Genomic DNA, 14,796 nt, shown 5'->3' on the forward strand with positions numbered 1-14,796 from the left:
AAGTATGAAATAGACAAGTACCTTTCCCAGTGCCAGTCTTAGGTGGTTGTTAAGCAGGCGGAAACGACTTGATAGCGCCATGCTAAGAACCATTACAAAGAGGTCAATGAAGTTCCAATAAAATGAGGCAAAGAAATTTACGATTTCACACAAAACGGCTAGAGGCGGTGAAAACTTGACGAACTGAAATACATAGCTATAGTCCATGAGATAGTAGAGTTCAATGAGTTCTGCCTTGGTGTCTGAACAACGAGCTACAGCAGAGATCACAGTATACTTTTCTAGCAGGTGTTCTCCTGGAACAAAGTATATTAATACATCTTAAGCGTCTTAAAATGCGTGAAACTTATTTTATTTCGCTCCATCTGCAAATTCATATTCACAAATTTCTTTGACATTGGCAGCAGAGGTTGAATTCCTTTCAACAAATATTTAATTTAACACAAGCTTTATTATAAACTATAGGATTATTCAGAGCAAATTTAATTTGCGTATATCCTTCACAAAATTCTACAAAAATAACAGTTTGTCAATTCGCCTTTTGTTCATAACTATTACGTACTTATTAGTTTCTTTAGTTATTTGTTACTTCTTAATCAAATTAATTTAACTCACCAAGTGCTACAGCGAGTGTTACAGTCGACATAACGTTAATCTTCAAATGAAGATTCTTTGGATATCCGTATTTAATTTGTTCCTGTTCAGTTCTTTGCCACAGATCCTCAAGACGTGGCCATCTTCGGGCCAGATTTAAGAAGCAGACACAGCAGGCAAAGCCAAGGGCATAGAACACAAAAGTAGCTGTAATGAAAGTATTTCAGCATTTTATCATACAGGAATTTAAATTCTGTGTTTACATATGAAACAGATATTCGACCTAATTTCATCAGATAGCGAAATATTTGACAATGTAACACTCTTATTTTATAGAAACTAATATTATGTAAACAAAACTTTCTTATTTCAAGGAAACATCGTATTTTTCGTTTTACATATACCTAAAAATTTATGCCCATAACCATGTATATACTTTTATATAAACCACTACATGTTTTCTCACCTACATTTTCCCGTGAATCTGAATCTGCGAAAGCGCTATGAAAGTCATGCACAAATTACAGTGGAACCTCGATATCCCCAATACGAGTACATACGTTTTATATCGTACAAATGTGTATGAAATGTTCTGGTTGCATTATAAGACCGTATTGCAACATTCTTGCTGTACAGTGTGGGTACAGAGCGTAAAGTCTATAGTCTGAAAAAAAAGCACATCGATTCCAGTTAACTACATTACGTGACTATTTTCGTAAGGAGGCTTAAATATTAAGTAATTTAGAATGCTCTGTGCCAGCAGCATAGGTGAAACATAAGTTTGAAATGCACCTTAAAGGTCATGTATTTTAGTCACTGAATAAATAATACAAAATATCAGGGATTCCATTGTATTTTAATTGCATCTTTCTGTTACTTTGAGCTGGCTTATATAGTTCAGTGTCATGATTAAGCCTTACCAAATTTGTAAACATTGACAAAACAGTTTATATAATAAATCAGAATAATTTACATCGAATTTTATTCTTTTTATTCGATATAAAGAAGACTATTTGTATCATAGGTTAATTATCAAGAGTATAATTAAAAATTGTAAAATTTAATTATTGAAACAAACAACAAACTGTTAATACCTGGATAAGGAAGCGATCATAATTTAAAATAAGAAAATATTTCTTAGCGAATACCACTGTTCTGAAAAGCAGTGCCAACAGTTCTTCAGGTGGAATAGTATAAGATAGAAACGCGAACTTAGAAACGTGTCAGTTCTCTGTACTTACTGGATGTCTCGAAATTAAAAAAGCCTTTCATATAAAAGGCGATGGTAAATACAAATGTTGTCGCCATTCCCAACGTCATGACGATGGAATACACGACACGCAAACAGCGCCATCTGAACCTGGAGGAACGAAAGGGAAACATTTAAATATTCGTTCCTTACGTAACTCCTTCATAATTCATTCGAATTTTTCAGTACTGAGTCGAATGGTAGACATTCTTAAACACCGTATTGAAGTTCCCTAAATAACAAAACCGCAGAATGTCTTATTAATGTTACTGTTGAGATGAGGTGGTCCACGACCTGAGTCACCACACCTACCTCAGATCTTGAACTTGTGGGCTGGTGATCCCCTGTACGGGACAGAGCGCGAAGCACTGAGCAATCAGCATAAAAGAACTCATAGATCTACGAAGAGAGTTTTGATCATTTTCGCTGTAATTAATAGGACGTATATCTCGGATGCGGTTGCTAGGATACAGCTTTATGACACTGGGTTCTACTGCAGATGGCGGGGCAAGATGTTTCACTCCTGCAATTCGCCGCCACTCATCGGGAGCCCGTGTCATGTCTTTTCCAGAAACAGTGAAAATCTGTCTGTTGTGAATATTTTCCGCACCTGCACAGAAATTTGTTATTGATGTCAAGAGCTGATGTGTGATATATATATTATGGTCTTCTGGGTTTTTGTGCTGCACAGTTTTAAATGTCAATACCTCGAAGATATGACTGCCTGCATTGACGTCAATTGATATCCAATGGAAACTTAGGCAGAACAATAGGCTGTTAAATGCTCTTTCCCTTGCTGTGAGTAATAAATTAGTGTAATTTTCTAAAGTTTGTATTATCAATGTTCTAAAGCAAAATTTACAAAAATAAATGTTAAAATACCACAAGAATTCTTTGTCTGGATACTGAGTCGCCGGGTCGAGACTTGAACCTGGACATTGAGAAACAAAATAATTACACAGGTACGCTGTGCAAGATAGTTAAAGGCATCTGCCCTGTAAAGACAGATTAGACCGTGGTGGAGGAAACGGGTGACATTTAACAGCGGATTTTTTACAATAAAGGATTACAGAGTCCTACATCAGCAAGTAGACCTCGAACCAGATTAATATAATCCGATTACATTTTCGAAAACTCTCACAAGTTGCAAAAAATGGGATTATAGTTTCTAACGTAATGTCGTTTTTACATTTTTATGTGTGTAAAACTTAGTTTCTCGCCGTACGAGATGAACATGGATTGATGGTGGTTAAGAACGAGGTGTTTGGGAGAATGTATGAACCTAAGCGAAAAGAAGCAACAAGGGAGTAGAGAAAATTACATCAAGTGCAGATTTATGTGTATTCGTCGTCATATATTAAAGCTATAGAAATGCTCACCATTCTTTTCTTCGCATTCGGAAGGTGTTCGGTTCTGATCTCAGCGCTAACCACCCAGGCCGAGATAATCTTTTTTTTTTTTAGTTTCCCGAGTCCTTGCAAATGTTCATGTTCTTCCGTTCATAGCAATTCCTACTGTCACTCTCCAACATCCTACCAATCGATGTTGATACTCCGGTGTATTTGAATAAGTTTCGCTAAGGAACCCATGAACAATGGCCAGAAGAATTTACTACTTTTTGTTTGTTGAGAAATACAGAAAACATTGAGAGTTTGCCGAAATTTAAGACACTCTGGCACATTACTTGTATGTAACGAGTCTGAAGTAATTGCATTAGGTCGGAGTACTATTACTGCAGGGAACTTACCTTCCATCACTTCTGTATATAAGCTCAGAACTATTACCAGATATCCGTGTAGTTTTCTTATAAATTCTTATTTATATATAAATGACGGATATGTATATCTTACTTTAAAGACAAATATTCTGTTTGAAACTGGTATTCCAAGCGTCCATCATACCTATTATAAGGAAACACAAAATTAATCTCGCTTCTAAATATGAATGAACTTGTAAAATCCTTGGTAGATAAAACACTTAGGAGTTTTCTGAAGTTATAACTTTATAGTAACATATAACTACAGTTAATCCGTTAAAATTAATATTATTTTTAATATTCTAAATAAACAGATAACCTACACAAATATATTTATTCAGCGTGAATGTTTTACTTACTACTTCTTTGCTAATAACTGTGTCAAAAATTCACATTCCTTGCAATAAGACATAGGATTAATTATTTCTTAGGTGCATATATATATATATATATATATATATATATAATGATTTTATTCCTTCTGTTATGGAATTTAAATTTGTTAATGTCTACTTTCTTTATATAAATATCTCGAAATTAGATTTTCTGTTATTCGAGTACAAAATAATATTAACCAGTCTTTGTGATAACTTACATTTATAAAATTACCATTTTACTTTAACAAAAACAAACGTGAGGGTGTTGAAGTTATAAATTCAAGCCACTATAATAACGTCAATAAATATCGAATCACATTCGTGCATAGAGATCACTTAAAATTTTACCAGAAACGTTGTATTTAAGCACAATTTTAGTAATTATCTGTTTTAAAAGAAATTAATGCTTTGTGTTCATGTGCCTGGTTCCAAGATTTGTCTAAAACTGGTTTCGCTTAACGCAAAACAGAAGGATAAAATACCGGCTTTCATAGTTGTTCAAATTTGACATGTTACATAACATAACGCAACACCTGTGCTCACACAGCCTTCATTATTGATGATTCAAACCTATTGATAATTTTAACGACTCTCAGGGGTGACGGGCATGTGAAGGAAAGCAGAGCGAGCTTTGTTTATAAACAAGAAGCTTCGAAATGACGTACGACTTTGGAACAGTTTCTGACAGTCAATTTCGTTCTTTAAGTGAGAAAATTGCTTTATTGCACCGTTTAAGCACGTTGTATACAATTAACTCATAGGGGAGAGATCGCCATGCATCATCTCAGAAATTACTCATCGAATGTCCTCAAAAAATTTCATTGGAGGCCAACGCTGAAGCATGTCGCGGGACACTAATCTTAGTGTCATCAGTCAAATATAAACCCAACTTCACATGAAGCTAAACCCTACCTTTATCAGTTTACTCAGAAAGAGGTAAACTGAATACGATTCTGTCAGACACAAGAATAGATGTAATTAACATCACAATTATTTTTTTGAGTATTGTATAAGACGATTGTGTATTGACCAAGAAATGCTCCACCTTTCATGGAACCAGAAGTTTCATTGCGTATTTGTAGATCCTTCCAGTGGATCTAATCCATAGTCAGTTTAATCCAGCACACATCCTCACATACTATTTCTGTAATATACAATTTAATAATATTCTCCCATCTATGAGTCTCAGAAGTGTTATAATTTACTTTAGGTGATTAAAATAAAGAACAGCAAAATATGCTGTATATGAGAATGTTCATAGGACCTATTTCTTTTACCTTACAATAGCCTATTTATTGGAAGAGGCAGAACTGCAATGTGTAGAGGTCTCTACTGTCGAAGACCGAAACTGTTCTTTGAATTTGTAACCGCCTTCTGGCACTCAATATGTTTATAGTTATCTTTACAGCAATTATCCAACTTGTCAAAATGTCTTTGACGAAGATGAAAAGATTTTGCTTAATTCTTTGTTCGAAATACGCAAGAGCTAATCGCTCATTTTTCTTATAATTCCAGTTACATAAGCGCGCTACCGCGCATAGGTACGAACCCAATTTGATGGATAACGTATTCCGCATTCTTCATACCAAAATCAATATTTTTAGGGGAACGTATTTAACACGTACTAACAAATTCTTTTTTCAAAGTCAATTTATTTTTGTAATATCTTATTTGCCAACGACTTGTAATTATGTCAGTACTTAACATTAATCTGGACTTTACCAGTCGTTAATATTTCCACCTACCTACGTTCGCTATTATGAAGTCAGTCGCCATTACTCGATTGTTTGTACAAGCAAAATGACAGCTTGTAATGAACGTTACAGTTCCATTGTTTTCTACTGTAAAGTACAGGCTGGCGGAGAAATACAATCATTAATGTAAGTACCTTTGAGTTTCCATACACAGACCAGTCCGTGTGGCCGATAAACTGACCATCCTGCTATATGCCGATCTGGCTATGGAGAAGGCACGAAATCGCATTTACCTGATCAGAACTGGCAGAAATAGAAAGATGTGTGTATGTAAGTCTGAGTTACGAAAGGGTGGACATCCCTTTAGAAAAGTGTATTGATACTAGATCATTGTCACAAACCATTTACGAAAGAACCAAAATTATTTATGTCTGTATCAGGCACCGTAAGATCATTCGATTTTTATTGTTTTCAGACAATAGCCTATAAATACCAAAGTGCCCTTTGTGCTGAAGATTAATAGTGAGCGGATAACACATTCAAGGGAATGAGCATATCCGTTGTCGTTACCAGAAAAGTATGTTTCTTTCCATATTCATCAAAGTAACATGTTATTTACTCAGTGTCATCAAAAGCTTGAAGTAGCATATATGTAGATGCTGTCTTCAATATAGTATATTGTCTTCTTCCACATAAAAACAATAATTTTTACATACTTTACAAGTTCATGCACTTATTTTATTTACAGTATATAATAAGATATTTCTAATTCTTTCTTAATCATTAGACTCATCATTGTGTGGCAGTATTTTAACAAAGAAACTGGACAAATTTGGGGGACGAATCTCAACTTGTGGGTCACACGACCAAGGAGAAAAATTCCTCCCTTATTACACGACGATTCAGTTTTCTAAACGACGGGTCTGAAAATCTTCTGCTGATGGCCAATGCCCAATATAACGACACAGTTTGTGGTAATGGTTTGATGTAAAACAGGAAGAAGGCTGTTTCATTTTGATGGACTTAAATTCTTCCTCTTAGGTGTGTACCGCAGCCCTGCGGAGCGCCTATTAAAATCGACCTATTCGTCCGTCTGTCCGTACTTGTTAAACAAATCTAGAATTGATAAACCGATTATGATTGAAACGGATGTTGGAGAATTAAGAAAAAAATGTTGAGTCATATTGGTTTTAATTTAGATCGGGAAATATTAAGGACCGCTTTATATGAGATCACAAATGCTTTTTGAGTTCAGCTCAATAAATACTATCAAAAACTGTTGTACAGATGGATTTGTTAGCTGACTTTGGTACGCCTTCATTACAACATTAATTTCAAAGACCACCCACAACACGAACATTTTCAATAGATTCCTTATGTAATCTACACACAGTACAGGAAAAAATGCATAAGTTATTTCAACACAGAGTCGCAATCAGAGAAACAAAAAAGAAAAGTTTCATTGAGTTTAGATTGAATTTAAATCAAATTCATTTTATTCCAATAATTTACTGTTCTACAGCAAGTAAAAAACAATAAAAATAATGAAGAAAAAATAAATAATAATAAAAGTTCAATTCCTTTATTTAAGTGTTTGCCAAAAGCAAAATCTTATGAGATACAGAAAATATAATAATAACAATAACAATTTTCGAAAGTGGCTATTAGCATGTGGATTTTTTTTAAGAATGCACCTGTGTTTGCAGCACAAAAATATCATCGCGTCTGCATTGATAACTTCAATGTCAAAGTTTAATTTTCCCCTGCCGTGATTTCTCAGAAATTGAAACGATGCTGTGTTCTGCTATGAACGCACCACGATCTGTCAGTTTCTGAGCTGAGCTGGCAGTGTCGTTTTATGATGCTTGACGTAAGAACACTGAGGCCAGTACATGCGATATCAGAATGAGGAATATAATAAAGGTGTGGAAGTTACTGGACGTTACCAGTAGCGGTCGAGCCAGTGACGATAACACCGCAATGGAGGCCAGAGTTCTTCTCCGTAAGTAGGCCTAGCTTTTCTCCACTCACAGATATCTTGAAACCAAGTGCTTTAATTACTAGGCAATGCTGTTCTATTATATGTTGTTACATCGAAATACATGGGTTGTATATACCATACATTTTTTGGCAATCATTTTACACTTTCGATGACCACTGCATTGTTTCCGATCATTGAGATATGTCATGGCAATCCACCACATACAACTTTGCGATAGTCATTTTAAATCAACATGTTTCGTCTGCACGTTAAATATCTTCAGGGAGTTTCTTCGTGATATTATTTTCTAACTCATTCTATCTTTTAAACAATTTGTTGAAGATATTTAGATAGAAATTTAACATTATGCTATGTATATTAATTTTGTGGCTTATTACGTAGATATGTTCTTCTGTTCTTTGTTCTCAATGTCCCGATTTATTGAGATTTAATCTTCTGCGCCTATAGGAGGACGTTAGAGAAGACTGCTTGTTTTTAATGAAATCACAAAATTTCCTTTTTACTGCGTTAAGAGAAATAAAATTATGGTGTTAACATATTCGAAAATTAGCATTTCTCTGACATTCAAGCACACGTAAGCGAACAGTGATTTCGGATTATGTACTGCATTAACTGAATCACACGGTGTATTTAAATGTAATATGTCGCACAATCTTTAGTGGAAAAATATTCATACTTACATCCGGAATAAGATACAGACGACAGGCACGATACAAATTACATGAAACTTTTATGCAGGCCCATATTGCACATGACACTAAATTTTCAGAGCATTAATTTTATAATACGCACTGATGTAAAAGAGTCGAGCAAACACGATAGTTATTATAGATGTCTGAAGGTACTTACAATATTAAAATATGATTAATAACGTCAGTAGACACTGAGAAATTGATTTGCATAAAAATATTTTACAAAATACAGAAATCATCCACTTTTTCGTCTGCAGAAATATCATAAATCAGAAAATTCTTTTAGGTAAGCAAATTTAAGGTGTAGTATATGACTTAAACATTTACTCGAAGGACTCCCATTCAAATCATGGTGGGTAACTCTTAACATTCATACATACAATATTCTCGTAGTCACATAAATATATTATTTTCTCAGTGTTTTATAAAGTGTTGATTAATGGCTTTTGTGTAATGCCAAACGTTCATTAGATTATACTAGTCGCATTCATCCTGCCAGCTATTATTTCAAGCGACCTGTTATGGTTTCATGCTGTCTCTTCTGTGGTCCTTCTGAACTTGTCCTCCTAAGCTTTTAAGAAATAATGTGACTAATGTAATAACATTTATTACAAATGTCCGGTTGTTAGCCTGCCATTTGGAATTTTATTTGTTTGAGTGTTTTAACACATGTATCAATATTCCTGAAGATGGAAACAATGTGTTCCTCCGAATCGTTGGTTTCTTGTTAGTAGAATTATTTCAATGATGTTCGGGTATGCGGAAGATCCTAACCCCCCCCCCCCCCCATTTATAAATTATACCATGAGACTAGCCTTGGCGTTGTCGATTGTATGGATGTTCTAAATTAGAATAAATGCAGACGGTAGGATTCACTAAGTCGAGAATCGCATTATCGCCTACAAGAAAATTGAAAAATATAGCTATATTACTCCAGCGTAGATTGAAGCCTACGCATTTTTCAGATACTTCTACAGTTAATTAATTAAATCTGAAGTACTTCGTCTTAATGTATACTTGATGTTTCTGGAAATTTCTTCTCATAGTTACTGCCTTGTTGATGGCTGTCGATAGCAGATGGATAGTAGATGGTGATGGGTTTTATCACTTGCCGCCCGTCTGCGGTTCAGATGCTCGTGTATATAGCAGCATTCACGAACTGGAGTACGCTAAATATATCACAGGGATAGAAGGTAAGGAGACTTATGACAATTTAAAAAATATGCCCAAAGGCATTTAACGCTTCTAGAAAATGGCTATAGGATCGCCCTAAGATTTCCTCGAGGGTCAAGCCAATATAGCGTGAAGTTGAGCAACCTTAATATCTGAGCGCTTTCTAACCACGCGTTCATGATGAGTTTTTGCTATAGAGGCAAATTTATCTTTGTTGGTTAAATATATCTACTACTGCGATACAATATCACGATTTCACAGAAAAATACCAGTCCGGAAGCACGGGTCGAATAATTATTTTTACTCTCTGGTCCAGTGAGGCTGATTAAAATTCACCGCTGCCTAGACAGACTTGAAAAAAAACTGTTTATTAAATGCTAATTAAGTATAAATTACTTTTGCCGACTGGAACATTAGCAGGAAACGTAAACATAACAGCATGCACGCATACTGCATTTAATTTGAGTGAAATTAAAACGAACAGAAACACACACACACACACATATATATATATATATACGAGGTGCGATCGGAAAGTTTCTAGACTGCGCCTATAAAAACCCGTACACTTATCTCAGATATTAAATTCATCCATCACCCTCGAAGTAGTTCCCTTGGGAGTGAACACAACGATCCCAGCGCCGCTGCCAAGCCTGGAAGCATCCCTGGAAATCTTTCTTTGTCAGCCTGTCAAGCACCATCTGCGATTCTGCCTGAATCTCTTCTATCGTCTCAAATCTCCTTACCTTTAGCTGAATTTTCATCTTTGGGAAGAGGAAGAAGTCACACGGCGAATAAGGAGGGTGCGGGATGACGGCCATGGTGTTTGAGGCCAAAAACTGCCGAACTTTGAGGGCGGTGTGCGCTGGCGCGTTGTCATGATGCGTCGCATGTGGAGTTCTTCCTTTAGAATCAGCTGACAGGTTCCATAGCCTATCCCAACAATGTCGCACAAGTCGTTGATGGTACGACGTCGATCTTCGTGAATGGCCTGCCGAATCTTCGTAACATTTTCGGGCGTTGTGCTCGAAGATGGTCGTCCAGAACGCTCGTCATCATCGACAGAGGTTCGGCCATTTTTAAAACGTGAATGCCACACAAAAGTTTGTGCACGACCCATTGCGAACTCCCCAAATGCTTGCTTTAGCATTTCATAGGTTTCCGTAGCCGTTTTGGCGAGTCTTTGGCAAAATTTGATGCACACGCCATTCCGAAATCGCAGGAGGGTCGGTGTAATGCACTACCAAAACGCCCGTAACTAAGAAACAAATGCTAATTCGATGATGCCGGCTGGCACACTAATTTACTATGAATGTAGGCCGCACCCCCTAAAGGTAGAAGCTCGTACTACATCCGGTTCGCCATCTATTTACACAGTCTAGAAACTTTCCGATCACACCTCGTATATTAGACAGTATGTCTGTCAAAGACGTTGGTAGGTTCTTATAAGTCTACACGGCACCACAACATAGAAGATCAGTCAATTGTAATTTGATATAGCTCATCATTGTAAGACCAGTATTTTCATTGTAATAAAATTAAATAACATCGCGTATTTGTCATCGCAATCTTTCGCTCAATATCGTTAATTTTTAGGCTAAATACAACGAATTAGGCCTATCAGTATGTGACGATGCTGTCCTTATTAACATTCTCTGATTTTTAACGTGTACTTACAGATTTGTATGAGGTACCATTTAGTCACTGTGAAAACCAGGCATCAACGAATCCAGCCATCGTTAATCCTACAGCACCGGAGTGGAAGAAATTCGTATTCCCACTTCATTTCAGAACAAAGGACGAAGTATATCCTAACAACCAACCTAGGAAGTTTGCGCTAGGTGACGACAGCGAGCATAGAGATGTGCCATACATTAAGGCGCAGCTTCAAAAAGTGACGAAACAACCTCACGAAGTACGCTATCATAAATACAACGAATTTCGATATGAGGCTCCAGAATCTAAAGAATCTCAGATACATCGTTCAGCCCTAGTGTCTCGTGAAGACAATCTGATACAACTCAGTCCTCGTATAGGCGAAAGTTACCTGAACACACAGCTACCGACTCGCTTACAAAATCCAAATATCCGACGGAATGATTTCGCTTATCACCAGTCTATTATTCCAAACCATCCACTGGACTTGTTCGCACTTGCAGCACAACATAAACAAAGTGGAAGATATCCATACGTAACCTACGAACAAGTGCAATATAACACAGAAAACTCACCAATTGAAAATCAATACACAGCTTCATACATTTCGCCATCGTACAATGAAACGAATGACTCTAAACCATATTTAAAAAAATGGCCCGAAATAATAAGACACCGATATTCAGTTCCAAATCATGAAATAAACAAATATCCTCTATTTCTTAGCGATCTTCGCCAGTCCATAGATGATTCTGCTTATGTTTCACGAAAGAACCACCAACTCACAAAACAGAAATATCAAAAGATTGAATATCTGTTGACAGGAATAACGCGTAAGAAAAATCAACAAGAACCGCTTGAACAAGCAAAGGGATATCCAGATGATAAACAGATGCCTGACCAGACTCCAGTAATAAGCCAGCGAATAGGCACAGATTTGTTGCTTGCCAATTTTGCAGAGGGGCAGAATGAAAACACAAGTGAGAGCCAAAGCAACGATTTGGATACAAACATTCAGCACTCAGAAAATACTAAGCAATCAACGTGTCTTTGTGGCCAGTCTAAGTCAAATGCAGACCCCCTTAATGATCACGGTTCATTCGCAAACCAGCAAATAGGCAGTGAGAAATTGTCCGCAGAAATTTCAAACCGACAAAATAAAAGTGAAACTGAAACACAACCCAATGACTTTGTCAGTAACATTCAAAATTCACTGAACGGCCAGCAAACTACACGTGATTGTTACAAAGCTAATATACAACCAGAAACAATTCGTCATGAAACACCATTCATAAAGCAATCGACAGATACCGACATAAAATCCGCAATACTTCCAACCGAGAAAAAACCACAAATAAGTGTTTCAGCTACCGGCATTCAAAATTCATTAAACAGTCAACAATCTTTGTATCCTTATAAGCAAGAAGTACAAGAACAAATTCTTAATCCAATCCCTTTCACACAGAAACCAGTAGGCGTTGATATCATTCCCACAGAGATTCCAGCAGAACAAAATGCAACTGAGAACGGGACACAAACCAACTCCTTACCTACGAGTATTAATAATTCATTAAACAATCAGGAATTAGTACAAACGGAATACATCCACAGCCCAACTTCTCTCGAAAACGAACCAAAAGGCGTTAACACCTCCACAGAACGTCGCTCGAAACTAAATACAACTTTGAGCGATACACAAACTAAGTACATGCCTACCAGCGCACAAAACTCAGTAAACACTCAACAACTAATTGTGCCTTCTAAGGGAGAAATACAAACGCAAAATATTAATATTCAAAGTCCCTTCATACACCAGCCAACAGGCGTTGATGTCGTCCTTACACAACGTCCAACCCAACAAAATACAACTGACAACGAAACACAAGACCATGAAATAGCAATCAGTATTCAAAATGCATTAGATAATCAACAATCAAGACAACAATATAAAGCGCAGGCAAAGCATATTCGCCAGCCCACAGGAAATAGTGAAGTGCTCCCAGATGCCCCAAATATAACTGGCAATGAAACACGAACCAAAGAATTCTTAGACAACGACCAAAATTCATTGAACAAAACAGCCAACAGCCAACAAGAACCACAGCCAGAAGACATTCCTGGTAAAATTCCTTTCATAGACAAGCCAATAGGTATTAATCAAAATGTAACTGACAACAAAACACGAATCAGCAACTTAGCTACCGACAATCAACAGTCATTAAACAGTCAATCATCATTATACTCTTATAAGCAAGAAGAACATCAACCTGACCAACAAATTTCTACTTTAGCTCCATTCACGCAAGAGTCTGAAAACGAAAGTGAAACTAAGGGTTCAATTAGCAACGTACAAAACCCCCCATTAGATCAGACAGGGAATGTGACTAATGAAACCACAATAAGTGAAACAAAACTTTCTCATGATTCTGAAGCAGAAACTGATAAACTGATTATTAATGTAACACATACGAACGATGTGACAAATATTAAGCAATCTTTCATTTATCTTCAAAAGTCTAACACAACAGACGAAATCAATGATAACAAGACTAATAAAACTGGTGTGAAGAATACATCCAATACATTGAAACCAACACCTAATAAGCCAAGTAATCAAAATCCAGAACGTCAGAAATCTGTTCCTCGGAGACCAGTCACTCGAAAAATTTTCATACGATTACCAGTCATTCCAAAGCGGGCAGTTTCAGAATCAGGCGCCCTAGATCTGTCTACACCACCAACCGCATCGACGCCTTCACACACCTTCGACGGAAAGCGTTCAAATATAAGCTCTCCTGATAACATATCAGCAAGCTAAAGTGTAACAGAAGAATGTGATTCGTGAAAGGGCGTTAAAGACGTGGACCTGCAGATCTGGAATGGAGTTCAGCCAATTTATTAGGCTCGTATATTTAAATATTATTGTAGTCATTAGCATTCACTATTCCTAAAAACGTGTCTTACATTTAATTTTAATTGCATACATTTCAATGTTTTTGTGTAGATTACCTTGTTATTTAATGAGCAATCTAGCACTTGTCTGCAACAGTGTCTATTACTTGGGGAATAAATAATTAAATCTCATGAAACAAATGAAAATGTCTTTATAAATGGAGTTACACACAATATAACAAATAAAATACGCTGAAACTTTGTTGTTATTACCTTATATTCAAATGTATTTTTTATCTTGGATTAAAGTTTTACATATTAGCTTAATTTCACTCAATCATTATGTCTCTAGAACATATGCCTGAGACTTGTGTCATATTTAATTACGGTAATAGTAAAATAAAACTGTTTCATGGCCATATGGGATGTTTTGATTCAGGTTTCTTATCTGTCCGAGCGGAAAATTGACTCGACCTTGAAGCCGTGTCGTTTGCTCAATGCAAAAAAAAATATATATCTTATGATAGATATGCAAAGTTGAGGGCTGTTTAACCAAATGCATTGGAAAGTAAACTCTTGAAAAAATAAAACACTTATTTTTACTCTGTGATTATTTTGACAAAACTTACAATAAAATAGTGGTAACTTCTCGCCTTATCTTCAAATAATAGTGTCCATTATATAAAACATATAAGAAACTCGGAAATAAAT

General features: G+C 36.2%; 2 protein-coding genes across 4 annotated transcripts in view; one reads left to right on the forward strand and one right to left on the reverse strand.

Annotated features, from left to right (window-relative positions):
* LOC110832853 (gustatory receptor for sugar taste 64f) overlaps positions 1 to 14,796 on the reverse strand; it is a 48,045-nt gene that overhangs the window by 4,545 nt on the left and 28,704 nt on the right. For 2 of the 3 annotated variants that reach the window (XM_087348737.1, XM_022070253.2), the window contains exons 2-5: positions 2,156 to 2,453; positions 1,836 to 1,954; positions 616 to 801; positions 22 to 296 (exon numbers count right to left, since the gene is read on the reverse strand). In XM_087348737.1, coding sequence (XP_087204863.1) covers positions 22 to 296; positions 616 to 801; positions 1,836 to 1,954; positions 2,156 to 2,403 — 828 coding nt within the window. In that variant the 5' untranslated portion in view covers positions 2,404 to 2,453. Of the gene's footprint in view, positions 1 to 21; positions 297 to 615; positions 802 to 1,835; positions 1,955 to 2,155; positions 2,454 to 3,590; positions 3,745 to 14,796 lie in introns of all 3 variants that reach the window. The other variant, XM_022070263.2, reaches the window with a different exon arrangement.
* Positions 7,599 to 14,504, forward strand: LOC110832842 (uncharacterized). Its single transcript, XM_022070227.2, has 3 exons — positions 7,599 to 7,672; positions 9,411 to 9,557; positions 11,217 to 14,504. Exons 1-3 carry the CDS (start codon positions 7,651 to 7,653, stop codon positions 14,009 to 14,011), a joined length of 2,964 nt encoding a protein of 987 aa, XP_021925919.2. The 5' UTR covers positions 7,599 to 7,650; the 3' UTR covers positions 14,012 to 14,504.

Source organism: Zootermopsis nevadensis, unplaced genomic scaffold (genome assembly GCF_977971745.1).
Source record: "Zootermopsis nevadensis isolate Lab colony 2312 unplaced genomic scaffold, Znev_1.0 Znev_ptg000013l, whole genome shotgun sequence".
Classification (NCBI taxonomy): domain Eukaryota; kingdom Metazoa; phylum Arthropoda; class Insecta; order Blattodea; family Termopsidae; genus Zootermopsis; species Zootermopsis nevadensis.

Excerpts from the sequence above, each read along its gene's own strand:
- LOC110832842 (XM_022070227.2), top strand. The coding sequence starts at position 7,651 with ATGGAGGCCAGAGTTCTTCTCC. Across the intron at positions 7,673-9,410 it reads GGAGGCCAGAGTTCTTCTCC|TTACTGCCTTGTTGATGGCT; the intron begins GTAAGTAGGCCT and ends TTCTTCTCATAG. Across the intron at positions 9,558-11,216 it reads ATATATCACAGGGATAGAAG|ATTTGTATGAGGTACCATTT; the intron begins GTAAGGAGACTT and ends GTGTACTTACAG.